The 17,973-nt window shown below is 52.9% G+C and overlaps 2 protein-coding genes across 4 annotated transcripts; one reads left to right on the top strand and one right to left on the bottom strand.

The window, feature by feature from the left end:
- Window positions 1–742: 742 nt before the first annotated feature.
- Window positions 743–12,501, bottom strand: LOC114201353 (cocaine esterase-like). Of its 3 annotated transcripts, none has more exons than XM_028093984.2 (12): window positions 12,313–12,501; window positions 8,195–8,399; window positions 7,182–7,323; window positions 6,220–6,353; window positions 5,881–6,139; window positions 5,513–5,611; window positions 5,106–5,246; window positions 4,897–4,977; window positions 4,501–4,645; window positions 3,948–4,085; window positions 3,350–3,422; window positions 743–1,853 (listed from the first exon to the last, which is right to left on the bottom strand). In XM_028093984.2, exons 1-12 carry the CDS (start codon window positions 12,386–12,388, stop codon window positions 1,592–1,594), a joined length of 1,755 nt encoding a protein of 584 aa, XP_027949785.1. In that variant the 5' UTR covers window positions 12,389–12,501; the 3' UTR covers window positions 743–1,591. The 3 variants fall into 3 exon arrangements, with proteins under 3 accessions (XP_027949785.1, XP_027949805.1, XP_087883536.1); XM_028094004.2 differs by having other exon boundaries at window positions 1,764–2,891; XM_088027410.1 differs by having other exon boundaries at window positions 1,764–2,909; window positions 3,352–3,422.
- A 1,035-nt stretch (window positions 12,502–13,536) lies between these two features.
- Window positions 13,537–15,429, top strand: CIAO2B (cytosolic iron-sulfur assembly component 2B). Its single transcript, XM_088027409.1, has 5 exons — window positions 13,537–13,730; window positions 13,890–13,967; window positions 14,202–14,327; window positions 14,782–14,827; window positions 15,219–15,429. The coding sequence occupies exons 1-5, from the start codon at window positions 13,581–13,583 to the stop codon at window positions 15,314–15,316; spliced, it is 498 nt and encodes a 165-aa protein (XP_087883535.1). The 5' UTR covers window positions 13,537–13,580; the 3' UTR covers window positions 15,317–15,429.
- Window positions 15,430–17,973: the final 2,544 nt, after the last annotated feature.

Genomic DNA, 17,973 nt, shown 5'->3' with positions numbered 1-17,973 from the left:
AAGGAGGGGAGAGAGACAGAGACAGGGACAGAGAGACAGAGAGAAAGACACTGAAACAGGGAACCAAGCACAGTAAGATACCACTACACACCCACTACAATTAATCAACGGTAGGAGACTGATAAGACCAAGTGTTGACAAGGCTATGGAGCAATTAGAACCCTCATAGGTGGTTGGTGGGGGCACCAAACATGGTACAGTCACTTTGGAAGACAGGTTGGCATTTTCTTTAAAAGTTAAACATGCACTTGCCATATAACCCAGCAATTCCACTCTCAGCTATTTTCCCCAAAGAAATGAAAACACTGGGCGCGGGAGTGGCTCAGTCGGTTAAGCGTCTGCCTTCGGCTCAGGTCATGATCCCGGGGTCCTGGGATCGAGCCCCGCATTGCGTTGCATGGGGCTCCTTGCTCAGTGGGGAGCCTGCTTCTCCGTCTCCCCCTGCCCCTCCCCCCTGCTCGTGTGCTCTCTCTCTCACCCTCTAAGAAATAAAATCTTTTTAAAAAAAGAAATGAAGGGGCGCCTGGGTGGCTCAGTCGGTTAAGCGACTGCCTTCGGCTCAGGTCATGATCCCAGGGTCCTGGGATCGAGCCCCGCATCAGGCTCCCTGCTCAGCAGAGAGCCTGCTTCTCCCTTTCCCTCTGCCTGCCCCTCTGCCTACCTGTGCTCTCTATCTGTCAAATAAATAAATAAAAAATATTAAAAAAAAAAAGAAATGAAAACACATGTCCACACAAAGACCTGTCTGAAAATGTTCACAGCAACTTTAATAAAGCCAGAAAATAGAAATCACGCAAATGTCCATTAATTGGTGAACGGGAAAAAAATGTAGCATACCATGTGTGGCATACTACTTTGCAGCAAAAAAGATTCTGGTTGAATCTCAGAAACATTATGTTAAATGACAGAAACCAGTAATAAATGATTCCATTTCTATGACATTCTAGAAAAGGCAAACTATAGCAATAGAAGGCAGTTTGGTGGCTGTGTGGGACCAGGGTCAGGGCACTGCCTGACTGCAAAGGGGCACAAAGGAACTCTTTGGAGTTTAGAAACATTCTAAAACTTGAGGGGCGCCTGGATGACTCAGTCGGTTGAGCGTCTGCCTTCGCCTCAGGTCATGTCTGTCTTATATATTTAGCCAACTTTGTGAAACCGTACATCTAAAGGAATTCAATTGTATGTAAATTATTCCACAACAAAACTGTTTAAAAAATAAGATGACTAAAAAACTAATACTGGGAACCCACTTTTGGAAAGTATATTGTGCATCTGCAGGACTGAAAAACATACAGAGACATGCATGCAGTGGGTGCTCAATAAATGCTTTCAGGATGCAGGAGAAGCATTATGCTCCAGTGCCCCTTAAAAGGAAAGCCCCTCCCCTCTCTCTAGTTCAAGAGGGCCCAGGCTTAAGGTTACCCTTGTCTGCCATCTGGTGGCCAGTGTCCATCCTTCAGACCCCACCTCCAGAGGCTCTGTGGTTGGGCTTACAGGCAGTGGAGGGAAGGAAGGGGGCTTTCCTCCTGGAGAGTCTAGTGCCTGGAGAGGGCAAGTTGGCAGAGGCAGGGCCATAGCAGGACTCTTAGGTCTATGAGAAGAAGGATACAGCCTCTGAGAGAAAAAGTGCTTTGGTAGAGCAAAGAGGCCCAGTGAACACAATTTGGCATCTCTGCAGGCTGAGATCAAATCCTGTGTACGAGAGGGTTTCCTTTGCGGGCGGGGGTGGGGTCGGATAAGGTGAGGGAGGGAAAAGTTTAGGGGAGGCAATGGGGTAAGCAGGGAAACTGATCATGTGGATGCCCACGGTGAGTTGGGAAAAGGCGAGAGGAGACCTCCTTGGATGGAGAGACCTGTGGAAGCAAGGAGACAAGAGTCTCTTCTGGACTTTCTGGTCTCCCAATCCTACTTCCAGGGAACATCTCACAGATAAACATCTGTATTGATGTGCGGCAGTTGTGTAACGTTTGCCCTCCCCCACCCCCAGCCGTGTCACAGAACCACTGAAAATAAAGGCAGACTTCAGGAGGTGGGTGGCTGAGGGACCCATCTGGCTCTCCTGGCCACTGAACAGCTCGCCCAGGCTCCAGGGCCCATGGACAAGCTCAGTCTTCTTACAAAAAAATGGAGTCGGTCACCTTGTGTGACACAGGTAAGTGACTGGGTGGGTGTTTAAATGTCAGTGGTAGATGACATTTAGTCTAGGGGACAACGGGTGGGGACAGGGACTTCTACATCCTCAGTAGTTGGTGGCCTCGGTGGCCAAGATCTCAGAGCTCCTGGGTTCCTGTCATCCAGATTTTCTACTGGCTCCGTACAAATACGAGAGCACATGGCGCTTGCTGAGAGCCAGGTGTGGGTAACATTTCCCAAATCACCGGCCTTCAAAAGGAGAGGAGAGGGAGGGTGGGGGTGGGGCCTGAGGCTCAGTGCGGTGTGAATTTCCATCGGGGTTTGCCAATGGGGGGATTCACTGAGTGTGTCTAACATGAGAGGCCCTGTGGGGGCTTGGCAACTAACAAGATGCAGTAGGTTCTTCATAAATGCTGGCTGGCTGGCTGGCTGGCTGGCAGAACGAATGAATGGCTAAGTGAAGGAAGGCAAAGCTCCTGGCTCCTTAGTGCGTGTGTGTGGGTATATCCGGCAGACCCCCACCTGCACTCGAGCCCCCCCTCCCCGGCCCTTCAGCCCCAGACACAGGAAGCTACAGCTCTGTGTGCTTCCCCTCCGCCTCCATTAGCTCCCGTGTCTTCTGGGGTAGGGTCTTCGTCCAGAACTGAAGCCTCTGGGCCTTCAGGGCCCGGCCCACCGCAGGCTGCGTGTTCAGCTGCAGGTACTGCTCTTCCTGGTCGAACACGGGCCAGTGGGGCAGACCCTCGCCGTTGGGGTCCCTGTAGACACGCCCTCCCGGCAGGGCAGGGGGAGAGTCACTCGGAGCCCTGCTGAGCCCAGACCTGGCACCCCGACTTGGGTCAGGCAAGGTGCCAAACGGGCCAGGTGGCCTTGGGGAATGACAGGGGGATGCTTCTAGATGTGGAAAGAAACTACCTCCCACTAGAGTGTCACCAGGAGGCAGGGCGACCTGGACTGTTTCTTCCCTTCCCGTCAGAGGGAGGCTCTGTGGGTAGCATAGCACTGTCCCCCTCTTCCAGGTCACCTGGAGATGGATGGAGTGCCCAGCACCCACGAGGCCCCTCCCTGTCTGTGTGGCACCTGGAGCTGGGGAAGGAGCCACCATGGAATTAAGGATACATGTACGCTAATGAGGTCACAACAGAAAAGGGGGGCCCGCGAATGGGTTCAAGCACCCCCCCAGCCCTGGACGTTGGGGTGGGGTGTGATATCTCACCCATTTCGAGCAAAGTTAGCCCAGTATTTCATCATCTTCCTGCTCAACAGCTTTTCTTCCTCCGTGACTTCAACTACAGAGAGCAAGAGGGAAAGGGTCCAGGTGAAGGCCAACCCCAGGCCAGCACACGGGTCAGCCCCCACCACACTCACCAGCCCATGTGCAGCTTTTCTTTGGGCCCTCTTCTGCCCTCCCCCGGCCTGGCTCTCTGCCCACTCTCCACCCCAGCCCTGGGGCACCAGGCCCTCTCGCCCCAACAAGGCTCATTCCTGACTGAGAAGGCTCTCTCCCTCCTCCTGACACCGGAAAGTGACTTAAGAAACAAATATGCCTGTGAAACACCCTCCTCTGCACCCATGCCAGGCATCCATGGTTGGGGTGGGGGGAGGTGGAGGGAGCATCGGCCCCATTCTGAAGAGTCTTGGACTCCAATTCTAGCTCAGCCTCTCTAGCTGTAAGATCTTGGGCACCTGGTCCCATCCTCTCTCCGAGCCTTGGTTTGCTCATCTGTCACCCTCACGCAGGGACCCAGGCAAGGCCCTGTCCCCCCATTCTGGGAACGAGGAGTCTCTGAGGGACCCCTCCCAGGAACACTCACCGTAGCCTCTCCAAGAGAGGGTTCCGAAAACAAAGAGTAACTCGTCACCATGGTCTGCCCTCACATGGGGCGGCTTGCTGTCCTTGAGGAAGCTGGGCCGATGCTGGAACTCGTAGAAGTAGACCGGGGCGTGTAAGCCTAGGGGGTGGGGTGGATAGGCCATGACATGGTGGTCCCTTACCTGGGCTCTCCTGCATCACCCACGGTGACAAGATAGCCAGGTCTAAAGCTGGTTGGAATCTGAACAACGGGGTGAGCGAGCCCCTGGCTGGAGCGAGAGCAGTAGGAAGGACCTGGGTTCAAATCATCACCTCGGAGCTTCCTAGCTATGTGGTTTTGGGCAAGTCACTGAAGGTCCTCATCTGTAAAATGGGGAAAACATCCATCTCTTAGACTAGCTTCGAGGATTTACTGAGATGAGGGACATCAAGTGCTTGGCACCTAAGGACCCAATACATAGACATGGGTTGGGACCTGGACACCAATAGACCTCACCTGGGACCTATAGCTCTGAGCTGCCCCCTCACTGGTCTGGCCTTATAGATGTACTCACGCTGAAAATTGGCTACTTGGAGTGTAGGGATCACGAAGATGCAGTCCCCCATCATCTCAGAGAACAGGGCTTGGAGGGTCTGTGGGTCCCCACTGTCCCCCATGTACTCCTCCATCAACAGGTCAACAGACTCAGGAGGCAACGTCTACCCCAGGGGGATCAGAAATAGTCAGGTTAGGCAGGCTGGCAGCAGGAGGGAGGCAGCAGGGTCAGGTTTGGGGAGATGGATCCTGGGGTGGTATAGGGAATGGGAGGAAGGGGCCGAGCTCTGGGGTGACCCCAGCCTTTGCTCATGGGGGACAATGCATGGACAAGATATCTTGGGGATGGGTTTTCCCTTGCCTCTGGACAGGACAGGAGTCCCCCTCCATTGGGGCAAGACCCCAGAAGCCTCACCAACATTGTCGACACTTGCTGCAGGATAGCCTTCACCGTCTCTCTGTCCAATTCCTTCTGGGTGTCAAAGATGTTCATGGTCTGGGTAGTGGGGGAATCTCCAGTTGAGGGTAGGATGGGCCTAGAGCTCTGACGCCCTGAGCCCTGATTCCCCCCCACCCCCACCCCCGTGGGCCCCCGGCACCTGGGAGCTTGGGGCTGGGCCTCACCGAGGGGATGAACCAGCCGTACTCATCGTTGTTGACACCAATGATGCTGGGGACAGGTTGAAAGTCAGCGGAGGCCAGAAGCTCCTGGGGGTGCCTGGGCAGGAAGGTCCCATCCACTACGCCAGGGATGACCATGAAGGGCTGAGAGGGCCCACAAAGTGAGGTCCCAGACAATTCCTGATGCGCTCTGAGTCCCGTTCACCCCCTCCCAACTCATCCAGGATGCTCACACCCCCTCCCCCAAGAGGTCCTGCCATTGGCTTAGCATGGCCTGGCCTCAACTTTCCACCCAGGGCTGTGAGGACACCAAGGTGTGAAGATGGAGTAACTTGCCCAGAGAATGTAAAGGACAGCCTCCCCACCCCTACTGGTCCCCTTCTTCCATACACACGTCCATTCAGCCCAACCTGGCCGATGGCCAGAATCTCCTCTTCAGTTTTGCCCCGCAGGCAGCCCACAAGGGCCTCTGAGTCAACCTGGCCACAGGCAGACAGGTTGGCCACCATCTGTAAAGAGACCAGGCAGGGGCTGGCTCATCCTTCCAGATAGGGGAGAAGGATTTGCCCAACGTCCCAGCCGGGAGCAGGTGCACCCCAAATCTCAAGGTATTAGGTGTGGATTCGGAGGTCTCAGCCAGAGGGGCTGGCCCACCTGCCTAGACAGTCCTGCCCATGACAGGGCCCCTTGTTATCCCCATTTAACAGAGTAATGGAGGCTGAGAGCTAAGAGATGAGGCAGCAGTCTGGCTTCCCACAGTTGGGAAGAGAGTACTCACCATGGAGACCTCATTGGATGAGCTGACAATGAGACCAGGCAACAGGGCCACACCGCTCTCCATGATGGCACGATGGAAGAGTCCTTGGGACATGGGGGACACGATATGGGAGGACACGCTTGTGCCACCCGCGGACTCACCAAAAATGGTGACACGGCCAGGGTCTCCTCCAAAATAGGCAATATTTTGCTGGACCCAGCGTAGCGCGGCCACTTGATCCAGGTAGCCCCAATTTCCAGGTGCGTGCTTGTCTCCAGTGCTGAGAGGTGACAAGGACAAGCATGATGGGGCTGTCCCGGCTTCATTCAGCCGGCATTGCCCTGCCTAGCCCCGTCTCACCTGAAGAAGCCCAGCAGACCCAGGCGGTACTGGATAGTGACTACCACCACATTCTCAAAGGCCGCCAGCACAGAGCCATCATATACGGAAGCCATGCCCATCACAAGCCCGCCACCGTGGATCCACACCAACACCTGGGGAAATTGAGGCACAGACACCATGTGGCTCCCACCCAGCCCAAACCCCACTGGGGCTGCTACCTGAACTCTCCACCACTTTTTTTTTTTTAAAGACTTTATTTATTTATTTGACAGAGAGAGACACAGCGAGAGAGGGAACACAAGCAGGGGGTAGTGTGAGAGGGAGAAGCAGGCTTCCCGCGGAGCAGGGAGCCCGATGCGGGGCTCGATCCCAGGACCCTGGGATCATGACCTGAGCTGAAGGCAGACGCTCAACGACTGAGCCACCCAGGTACCCGACTCTCCACCACTTTGGCTCTGTCTGCCTAAACACATAGAGCTCAGGCAGGAGAGGGTGGTGTCTTCACAACCTGGGCTGAAGGTGACCCAATTTCTATCAGGAAAACTGGGCTTCTCATACTTTGGGTCCCACCCTATGTACCAAAGCCTGGCTCCATCTCTCCTGGAACTCTCTCTGAGGTGAAAAGAAAAGGGGGGTCATCCCACATGCATGTTAATTAAAAGTTTCTCCATTCTCGTTGGTCCAACAGATACAGCACCTGAGTGGGTCTCCTGGGCATGAGTTGGTTGGGTGAGTCTTGTGTCCATCCCAGGGCCACAGCTTCTGACCTCTGTGAGCACCAGGGTCCTATGACCCCATGCCCAAGGGTCAGCCACTCATGCTGGGTAAGAAACACTCTCTTGGACCCAACAGTGAGAGGCTTCTTAACAGGGTCCACACTGCAGGGGGCCCAGGCTGATCCTGTCCCTTCTAATCTTCTTGCAGAATCTTCTTGCAGAAGGGTGCTCCCACACCCCAGCCGGCGGGGGCCTGGCACTCACCGGCAGACTGGAAGCTTCATGGGTGTGGGCAGGTGTATAAATGTTAAGGTAAAGGCAGTCTTCGGACATGGAGGTGAAAGGCAGGGTCATATTCAACAGTTTCAAAGCCACTGCATTCATGGTAGTGATGTTCTGCAGACACCTAGTGGGGCCGTACCACAGTCAAAACCAGGTCCTGGGCCCAGATTTGTTCCCTGTCACCTTCAGTCCCACTTCCCCCAAGACCTTGTCACACATGGTCCTTCCCTAAAGCCCCTCTGCACCAAGTCACAGGCCGCAGGCTCTGGGGAAGCTGGGAGGGAGCCCCGTCTTCCAGGGATGCCTCAAGGTTATGAAGGCCTTGCATACCAACACTCCTGAGGCTGGGAAATCTCGACTCTTGGGGGTCTCTGTGAGAGCTGTGGGTTGCAAGTGTTGACATTCAGCACTGTATTCCTGTACCCAGACAGGCGTGGAACAGGGGAGTAGCCCACATCCGTGTGCTGCCCGAATGAATGGATATTAACTTCTCATGAGAAGGGCAGTGGGACAGCCCTCAGCTCCAATCAGGCTCTCAGGCTCTCAGGGAACCTCATCTCTCCTACTGAGTTTCCAGTTGCAAGAACATACACATGCCCTTTGGCCCATGGCAGCTGGCCCTGTCACTGGCCCAGTAACTGCACACAGAGGGAGTCCTCCACTCCTCAGGGATCTACAGTACCTGCTGCTGGAGTCAAGGGCTATTACGGGGTTCATGGAGCCAACCCAAGCCTCCCCGGGTGGCAGAGAACACCTGACATGGCTAGAAGTGAGGCAGATGCATGTCTCTGCTTTAACTGTCAAGCCTGGAGCCTGGGCAAGTCACTTTACCCTTCCAAGTGTCTGCATGCTCCTGGGAAAAATGCATGTGGGGATCCACTAAACTCAGAGGGGAGACTGGCCTTGGGGGTTTAGATGCAATGACAACTGCAGGCTGGCCCAGAACTTGGAGTACCCTCCACCCTCCACTGGAGTTCCTTGGACTCCCTGCTTACATGGCTGGGTGGGAGGTCCCATCCTTTACACCACTCCAAGGTTCAGGAGGCTCGGGGGGTGCAAATCTCAGGGACCCTAGAGGCGGCTTGGCAAAGGGAATTCCCAGGAAGGTGTGGACTCCCACATCAGTATCTTTTAAATGGACGAGGCTCCCCTGCACCTGCCCGGTGTGTGTGGTCCGGATGGGGCTGGCAGAGTCCTGGCCTGTGAACAGAGAAATGGACATCAGGGTTGAGTCTACCCATCAGCTGCCCTCCCAGGCTATTGATGTTGCTGGCTGCTTCCGGTCCTCAGCTCAAGGAACTCTGATCTACAAACACTTGCTTTACAAACTTCCTGCCTTTAATCCTGGGTGTCCACAGCACACCTCCCCCCACGCTCCCGCCCACTCCCCCAACTCTCTTCGCTGGGTCTGGCCACAGCCTTTTCCACCACACTCGGTGAGGCTTCCTGGGACCCAGCACCATCGTTGAGCCCCAGGAGCTTCAAACAAATGGTTACATAAGCTTGAAGGGGTGAGAGTATCCTTTCTGCTGACAATGTGGATCACATGAGGCAGTAGGAGAACTGTGGGAATTGGAGACTCAAGGCTCCTGTCCCTAGGGATCTCGTGCTCTAAGTGGTAAGAAATGACCCAAAGAAAGCATCTTTCAAACCAGGAGTGATGATATGGTGAGGAGAGCTATGTAAATGAGGCACCACTGTAACTAGACGGTAAGAAGGACCACCCGCCCTACTATGGGTATCAGGGAGGGAGGAAGTGACTGAGGTCGCCTAACACAAGGAGCCCAGGTGAGATTCTTAACACACAAAGAATTTCTACAAATGAATAAGAAGTGTGCCAGTTGTGCATATTTGGTGAACGAATATGAAATGGTGAGGGAATACGTTCAGAGTAAGGAATACAAATAAATGGCTCATATGCCAAGGAAGAAATGTTCACTTCACTCATGCTAAGAGAAAGACTCGCTGGAATCTGACTGTGATGTTAACAACTGACTTTGTCACAAAAAGCAAGACAGTCAGATGATGTATGTTTTCTGATGGAAGTCCATAGCCCCACATGAAGTAGTCTTGCCCCAAAACATAACAAAGCAGAACCTGAAATTGAAATCTGATCAAGCCTGTAGAATACAAATAAATGAATACAAATGTACAGCCACGCATACCAGGGGCAGGGAAACAGTTAAAAGACACCATATGGATGTAATCAGCAAAGCCCAAACTCTGGGATCCTCTCCAGAACAACTAAATTGGTTTCTTCGATATAAAAACAAAATTACAAGGAAAATAAAAGAGAGGCAGAGGGAGACTGAAGACTCAAAGAGAGTCACATAAAAAAGGCTGATAATAACACACATTGGTAAGGATGTAGAAAAACTGGAACCTTCACACCTTGCTGGTGAGAAGGTAAAGTGGTGCAGGTGTTTTGGAAAGCAATCTGGCAGTTTTTCAAAAAGTTAAACATAGAGTTACTATACGACCCAGCAATTCTACTTCTAGGCATAAGCCCAAGAGAACTGAAAACATACATCCACGCAAAAACCTGCATGTGAATGCTCATAGCAGGATTATTTACAATAGCCAAAAGGTGGAAACAATCCAAATGTCCATCAACTGACAAATGGATCAATAAAATGTATCCCACCTGTACAATGGAACATCATTCAGCATACAGAGAAAAAAGTACTGAACATGTTAACATGGATGAACCTTAAAAACCTTACGCTCAGTGAAAGAAGTCCGTCACAAAGAATCACATACGGGATGATTTCATTTATATGAAATGCCCAGAACTGGCATATCCATAGAGACATAAAGCAGATTGGTGGTTGCCTAGGGCTCAAGGTGGGGGAAAGGAGGAATCGATGTGCTGAACTTTTGAATATACTAAAAACCATTGAATTGTATACTTTAAACAGGTGAACATATACTATGTGGATTATATCTCAAAGTTGCAACACATCTACCAATTTTCAAAGTATGGACCTTATTTGAATCCTGATTTAAAAAAAAAACCCTGTTAGTATCATTTATGAGATAATATGAAATAGGAACATTTAGCTAGATACTTGATTACATTAAGAAATCATGGTATTGTTATATGTATATATATTCCTTTTCTCTTAAGAGGACACAGAAATATCTACAGATGATATAACATCATCTACAGATGATATAATTTGCTTCACATAATGGTGCAAGGGAGAGGTGATAGTCTAGACAACACCAGGTTGCTCAGGTCTTGATAAACATTGAAGGTACGTCATGGATTCAGTGGGTGTGTTATACTGTTCTACCACAGACCGGAAACCCTTTGGTGCTGTGTGACTGCAGGCAGCACCAACCCTCTCTATCCCTCAGGGTGCATGGAGATAAGCAGTCAGGCTCCCAGTTTCCCTGGTGTCATCTCCACCAGCTCCTGCCTGCCTGGAGCTTTCCTTCCGCAGGTTCAGGTTCTGCTTCTGCAGAATTTGGCCAATCTGAGCCTGGTTCATAATAAAAAGTAAAAAACAAAACCAAAAAACAGCCTCAGAGATCTATACTACCTACAGATCAGAGACAACAGGGCATGAGGGACCTTGAGGTGGACCCAGAAACTGAGTCCTGAAAGCAAGGAAGAGCTCTCAGGATGGGCAGTCCCACCTCCCTGCCTTTCCTCATACGGTCCCCTTCACCCTGAACAAAGGTCGTTCCCATTTCTACATCTGGGGAAATCCTGATCGTGCACCCCCTCACGGAAGCTCTCCCGGGTTCCCCAGTCACAGTTTATTGCTCCCGCTCTCCAGCCCCGAACACCCTTATCAGGCCTGTGACCATGAGGACAGTGAACTCAGTGACTCCAGTTTTGAGGAGAGGGTTGTTGGTATTGTGGAGGGGCTGCAGAAGCCTCGCCGCCCCTTCTGAGGAAGCCCAAGGGGGTCTGGGCAGAGGGGAAGTGGCCATGCAGTGCTCGCCTGTCACTGGTTTTTGCCTGTTCAGAGCCCACTCCCCTGCCAGACCCACCTTTCCCTTCGCAGCTCGCCTGCCTATTCCCTGCTCAGATCACCTACTGGATCAACACTGATGCACATGCTTGATGCCAGAGCGTGTGGATAAGGCCAGGTCAGCAGCCGCTCACAGGTTCCACAGAGGGCAACTGAGCAATGTCTTCCCGAGTCAAAGGCCCACCCCTCCCCCCAGTAACATGCTGTCTACACAGGTGGGATATCTGTCCACGTAATTCACTGTGGCCACTGGCCTCCAATGCCTGAAGGTTGTTATGGCAAAGGACACAACCTGTTGAAATGTCCTGATCAGAAGCCAGTTACATTAAGGATGCTTCCTCTTTGAAGAGAAACCCTTGCAGGAAACGGTATGAGGAAGCTCTAGCATGTATAGCTGTGGGGAGGTCACCCCTTATGTCAGGAAGTGGAAAAGCTGTGTGCTAGAAAGGGAGGGAGTTTGTGATCATTTAGGTGAAAACCAAGGATGTGTGCATCCTCTGTGCATCCTCAGGAGTAAATTCCTGAGCAGTGTGTAGAAGGCCCTGGGGATCCTAACGGTCCCTTTGCTCTGGAGACCAAAAGGTGCCCTCACCCGATAGATGCATGGGGTGAACAGGATATGACAATCTCTCCAACAGACAGGCTTTAGGATGCAGGGGTGTGGGCTTGCGCAGTCAGATTCCTCAAGAGCCAGTAATCTTGACTGGGGCCCCTTTGGAGGGGCACTTGGCAGGTGCTGGGACACCCCTCTGGCCAAGGGCGCGACACTCAGAGCCAAACCGTGGCAGGAAGATAATTATTATTTTTCGCAGGCAGCGCTAGCTCTACCACAAACACTAAGAAGGAAACGTCCTGAATCACAATCACCACTCCCGCCTGCATCGCCAGGTGCCGCTCAGAGCTCCTGACCTCGCTTGCCCCTCCGTACAGTGTGACCTTGGTCAGCCACGACCCTCTCTGCACCTCAGGGAGCCCAGCCAGGGGTTTCGAAGCATTGGGTCTGGTGCAAGTTTCCCCATACTGTGGTTCTCCACCCTCATCCACCTCCCTGGGGCCTTCCCTCAGGTCCTGCCTCTGCAGAATCTGGCAAATCCCACCCCAGTCCTTGCCGCCCCTCGAAAGAGCCTCACCCTGGCCCAGGACGAGGAAAAGCAGGAGCCCACAGACCACGGCGTTCAGCCGCACGCGAAGTCGGTCCAGCAGCATGGTCTATTCGCAGCACACTGCTCTTTTCACCCAAAGACTGCCCTGGTGCCCATCCAGGGCAGTTCAGAGTGTCTCAACCAGGTCTGGAGTTTGGACTGGTCTGGGAGTAGGCCGGGCTAGCTGGGCAGAGAAAGCAGGTGGGGCGGGGCGGCGCACTGAACAGCAAAAACCAGTGACAGGCGGGCACTGCATGGCCACTTCCCCTCTGCCCAGACCCCCTTGGGCTTCCTCAGAAGGGGCGGCGAGGCTTCTGCAGCCCCTCCGCAACACCAACAACCCTCTCCTCGAAACTGGAGTCACTGAGTTCACTGTCCTCATGGTCACGGTTCCGGGCTGGAGAGCGGGAGCAATAAGCTCTGACTAGGGAACCCGGGAGAGCTTCCGTGAGGGGGTGCACGATCAGGATTTCCCCAGATGTAGAAATGGGAACGACCTTTGTTCAGGGTGAAGGGGACCGTATGAGGAAAGGCAGGGAGGTGGGACTGCCCACTCCTGAGAGCTCTTCCTTGCTTTCAGGACTCAGTTTCTGGGTCCACCTCAAGGTCCCCCAAGCCCTATTTTCTTTAATCTGAGGGTCTCCGCGGGCCTCCTCCCTATTCAGCCACAGCCTGCCTTTTGAAATGCACCCATGACTGTGGCATTATCTTAAGGACGACCGCAACCCAATCCTATGGCTTTCCCTCTCCCCACCTCCCGCAAAGATCGGACACTTTGGACTCTGCAGGGCACTCTGGGGCCCAGGTAGAATGGGCGATGCAGAGGTGCGTCACCGGGAGGCTCCGAAATGCAGTAAACGGCGCCAGGACAGAGGACCCTTGGTACGCGGGGACCCGCCCAGCCTGAGGGCCGACTTCCTGGAGGAAGTGGTGCCCGAAGATACGCCTGGCCGGTCTTTAGTGTCCCCGAGAGCCAGCCGTGGCCTCCGCCGTCCAGCACCTAACCTACGGGCTCGAACGGCCCCGTGCCGCTCAAGTGCCTTCTCTGTGTATTCGCCGGGGCGGTCTGCATTTTTCCGGGTTAACGTACAGAGGGCACCGAGGCCACCGCTCCGCCTCAAAACACAGGTCGAGTACGGGCAGTGCAGCCTGTCCCACAAGCAACCCCGCCGCCACGCCACGCCCCCTGCCCGTTCCCCGGAAGTGCTCCTGCAGGAGCGGAAGTGCGCGCCTACAGCGGCTGAGGCGGTTTCGGGATGGTGGGCGGCGGCGGCGGCGGGGTGGGGAGCGGCCTCCTGGAGAACGCTAACCCCCTCATCTACGAGCGCTCTGGGGAGCGACCGGTGACCGCAGGCGAGGAGGACGAGCAGGTTCCAGACAGCATCGACGCGCGCGAGATCTTCGATATCCGTCGCTGCCGCGCGCAGGCGGGTTCGCGGGGTCCTGGGAGGGGGCTGAAGTGATGATGTCCAGCAGTTAGTGGCGCTGTATCAGGGCCGGGCATTCCCGGCGGAGGGCTCTGAGTGAACCAAGGCACAGAGTCCCTTTTCCTTAACTTGCCACATCTGATTCGCTCCATTAATGACCCGGAGCATCCACTGACACTGGAAGAATTGAACGTAGTAGAGCAAGTCCGGGTTCAGGTGAGTCACAGCGTCCGAGGGGGGCAGATGGTTCGAAAGAGTCAGAAAAGCTCATCTGTACCAGGAGACTGGCGTTCTGTCGGCTCACGGACTCGTCAGGGGGTCTTCGGAAGGGGGTGGATTGTTGTGCCCATTTCGTGGATAAGGAAACAGGCCCCTGGAGGTTAGACGATTTGCCTGAAGTAACCTAGTAAGAAGAAGGGAGTGCCTTCTGAGATCCCATTCTTCAACCAGGTGAGCGATCCTGAGAGCACGGTGGCCGTGGCCTTCACACCCACCATTCCACACTGCAGCATGGCCACCCTTATTGGCCTGTCCATCAAAGTCAAGCTTCTTCGATCCCTTCCCCAGCGTTTTAAGGTAAATTGGAACTGAGCCCCAGGGGTAGGACAGGGGTGAACTTCTGCTTCTGAGGAAGACATGGAGAGCATGAACGTGAACATCAGAGTGAAGCCTGCACGGATCCCAAGTAGTGGTGATGAAACTGGGAGGAGCCTTTCCAATTGAATGGGACAACAAATATAAAGGCCTGTGCTGGAAAGTGCAGAAAAGTAGTGAGTGTGGCAGCAAGGGGACGAGGAAGCTGTAGATAGATTTGGAGCATGGATGGGGCAGAGGCAGGCCTTTAAGTCAACAGTAGCAGCCGGTTCTTTGGGTAGAGATGGAGTGGCTGTGGGTGGGTTTGGGGCATAATGGAAGGTCCAGAGTCCACAGTCACGATTAGGAGGATCAGTGGAAGGTGATGAATGGGGGGAACTGGGACGAGGGGATAGATAGGTGATAAATCCTCACACCCCACCTCCCTCCCTCCCAGATGGATGTGCACATTACACCGGGGACCCATGCCTCGGAGCATGCAGGTAAGTGTGGGCTGATGTTGAGACGTTGTCCCTGAGGCTTCCCCCTTGCCATGGTGGTTTGTAGGGCAAGATGGAAGGAGGAGGGCTGGGTGGGTGACTCCTCAGTGGAGGTGGCAGCCTAGAGTGAAGCTGGCTTAAGTGTCCTATGCTTACCATGTTCTTCCAATCCTGCCCTCTCCCTCTAAGTACACAGGACCAGGGTGTGTCAGACTTAATAGTACAGGGGGCAGCAGGTGGTTTGGGTAGCTTGGTTGAGGCTTGGGATCCTGGGAAGGAGGTGACAGGAGGTTGGTGCAAGTGTGTATGTATATATACAAGGGTTAGAAGTGGAGCTGGTTGGCAGGCTGGCCAGAGCCGGGCTTTGATCCTTCTCCATTCCTTTCCCATCCAGTGAACAAGCAGCTTGCAGATAAGGAACGGGTAGCAGCCGCCCTAGAGAATACCCACCTGCTGGAGGTTGTGAACCAGTGCCTGTCAGCCCGCTCCTGAGCCTGGCTTCTTGCCCCCAGTCACACCCAGGTCTCATGGCCTTGTTTTCTTGAATCACTGACAATGAGAAACTAACATTTTGCATTTTGTAATAAACCCTTAATTTATATTCATTTTCCCAGTGTGTCTCAGAATCTTTCATCTTGGGTCATCCCGGGTTTGGGAGGAGATGGTAATCGTAAGTGCAAGTTCCTATACAGGCTGGGATGATGAGATACAGTGCATTTTTAAAATTTCTTCCAATGGTTTCATTAGGAAAAGTTGCAAGTATACAAAAAAATTGAAAGAGTAGTGAACACCCTCTATATCCATCATCTATATTTAACACTTGTTAACATGTTGCAACATTGGCCTTATTTATGTGTGTATGTATAATATAAATGTATTTGAGAGTAAACTGTAGACACATGAGCCTTCACTTCCTAAGTACTTCATCCTGGTCTCCTAAGAGTAAACCTGTATAACCATAGTACTCTTACCTGGCCAAAATTGAAAAATTCTCTACCACCATCTAATATCCAATCGTTTATAAATTTCCCCAAAATATCGTTCATCGTTGTTGTTGTTTTTTCTTTAAATCAGGCTTTGGGGCACCTGTGTGTCTTAGTCAGTTAAGCATTTGACTCTTGGGGCGCCTGGGTGGCTCAGTCGTTAAGCGTCTGCCTTCGGCTCAGGTCATGATCCCAGGGTCCTGGGATCGAGTCCCCCATCGGGCTCCCTGCTCTGCGGGAAGCCTGCTTCTCCCTCTCCCATTCCCCCTGCTTGTGTTCCCTCTCTCGCTGTGTCTCTGTCAAATAAATAAAACCAAAAAAAAAAAAAAATTGACTCTTGATCTCAGCTCAGGTCTTGCTCTCAAGGTCTCAAGCTCGAGCCCTGCATTAGGCTCCATGCCCAGTGTGGAGCCTACTTAAAAAAAAAAAAAAAAATCAGTCTCCAGTGATACTTTATGTATTGTATTGGTATCTCTCTTTAGCCTCTTCTAGAACTGTCACCCCACTCCTCATCTTTTGATCTTTTTTGACATTGACTTTTTTGAAAGTCAACTCAGATGAGTTGTCCTGAAGTCCTGCAATCCGTGTTTCTTTGCTACGTTTCCTATAAACTAGAAGTTGATTGAGTTGAGATTTGAGTTAATTAATGAGAACCTTGCCCAAGAGTTTTGTCTGTATCCGTTAGCATCCACCAGTAGCTGTGCGATGCCTGCTTGTCTCACTGTTGGTGATGCCCGGTCTGGTCCCCTGGTCAGGGCAGTGACAGCCAATTTCTCTGTTCAAAGGACCCTGAAGTGCCCTCTTCACCAGCATCCCCAGAGATGTGTGTCACTTCAGGTGCTGAGGTCTGGGCCCTCTGCCTCCCCCACCCCTGTGCCCAGAGCACAGTCGGTCACCAGCATGGACCATGGGTTTGGATCTGGGATCAGCCAGTTAGAAACTATAATGCTGTGATTCCCGGCCTCAGTTTCTTTCTCTGAGGATAAATAGGAATATTAAGCCTTACCCTGGCCACTTCTTCCCTGCGAAGGCTCAGGTGTGATTGTGGGCAGAGACTTCCAGAGGCTCTTTGCAGATCTGTTGAGGGTTGCTGACAACATTGAGCCTGTCCTGAGAGTGGGCACTAGCTGAAGGTCAATCCTCCACCCAGCCCTGCGTGGCAGTTGCCTATTTCACAGATGAGGAAACGGGCTTCTGAAATAAATAACTCACTCCCCAAGACCTCCAGCCTTTATTATCCCTATTTCACAGATGAGGAAACGGGCTTCTGAAATAAATAACTCACTCCCCAAGACCTCCAGCCAGGGAGTAAAGAGGAACCTGAGCAGTTTGGCACGTACTCCTCAGCTGGCAGGGGGCGCTGTTGCCTGGATGGAAGGGCCTACGCCCCCACTGTCCCCCCACAGCTGCCAGGCCCCAATTCCAGGAAGGAGGGGCTTTGCCACCTAGTGACCAAGATCTGGCTGCCCACGCTTAGAGAGATGAAGTCATCAGCCCATATTCCCCAGTTTCTTCCTGTGTAATGTGGGCATAGCTGTGATGATCACTTGGGACTGCTCTGTGAAGATTTAAAATGGATCTGCACCCATTTCAGGTGATCTTCCAGGCACTGTACCCCCTCTCCAACCTTTCCAGAAAGGCAGGGTGACCAACCAGAGCCCCTTGGGCCCAAGGAGCATTCCCAACCACCTGTATCCAGCTGTGGGCTTTACCATGTGTGTACCTCTGCCCTGCCAACCCCAATCTGTCTAAGGTGTCTGTGGCGTCTGTGTTCAGCTGGGGCTGGGAAGTCATGGGGGAGGTAGGTGTCACTGAGTCAGCTAGCCCTCCTGGCAGCCAGGCCATGGTGGGCAAGGGACATCAAGCTGCTCCTGTCACAGCTGGCATATCAGATAGTCCCCTTGTCAATCTTGACTCATCTGTGCGTGGCCTCTGGCTGCCTGCAGGGACACCATCTGTGAATCCTGGGCTAGTGCCGAGGGAACTTTCTGGAACTCCAGCTGTTTGTACATGGGTATGAGATCGGGGTGAGGTTTGAGGTCTCTGAAGCCCTCTGTCAGGTGTGTCTGGCTCTGCTATTTCTGGCCTGTGACTTCTCAGGCTTTGGTTACCATGTCTACAAAACTGGAACAACAAATCATAGCTGGAGAGATTGGCCCAGGGATT

This window comes from Eumetopias jubatus, unplaced genomic scaffold (genome assembly GCF_037043125.1).
Source record: "Eumetopias jubatus isolate StellerSeaLion01/CBP00866 unplaced genomic scaffold, mEumJub1_p1.0 scaffold_10, whole genome shotgun sequence".
Taxonomy (NCBI): Eukaryota; Metazoa; Chordata; class Mammalia; order Carnivora; family Otariidae; genus Eumetopias; species Eumetopias jubatus.
Note: the sequence above shows the minus strand (reverse complement) of the source record. Positions and strands in the feature narration are given on the sequence as shown.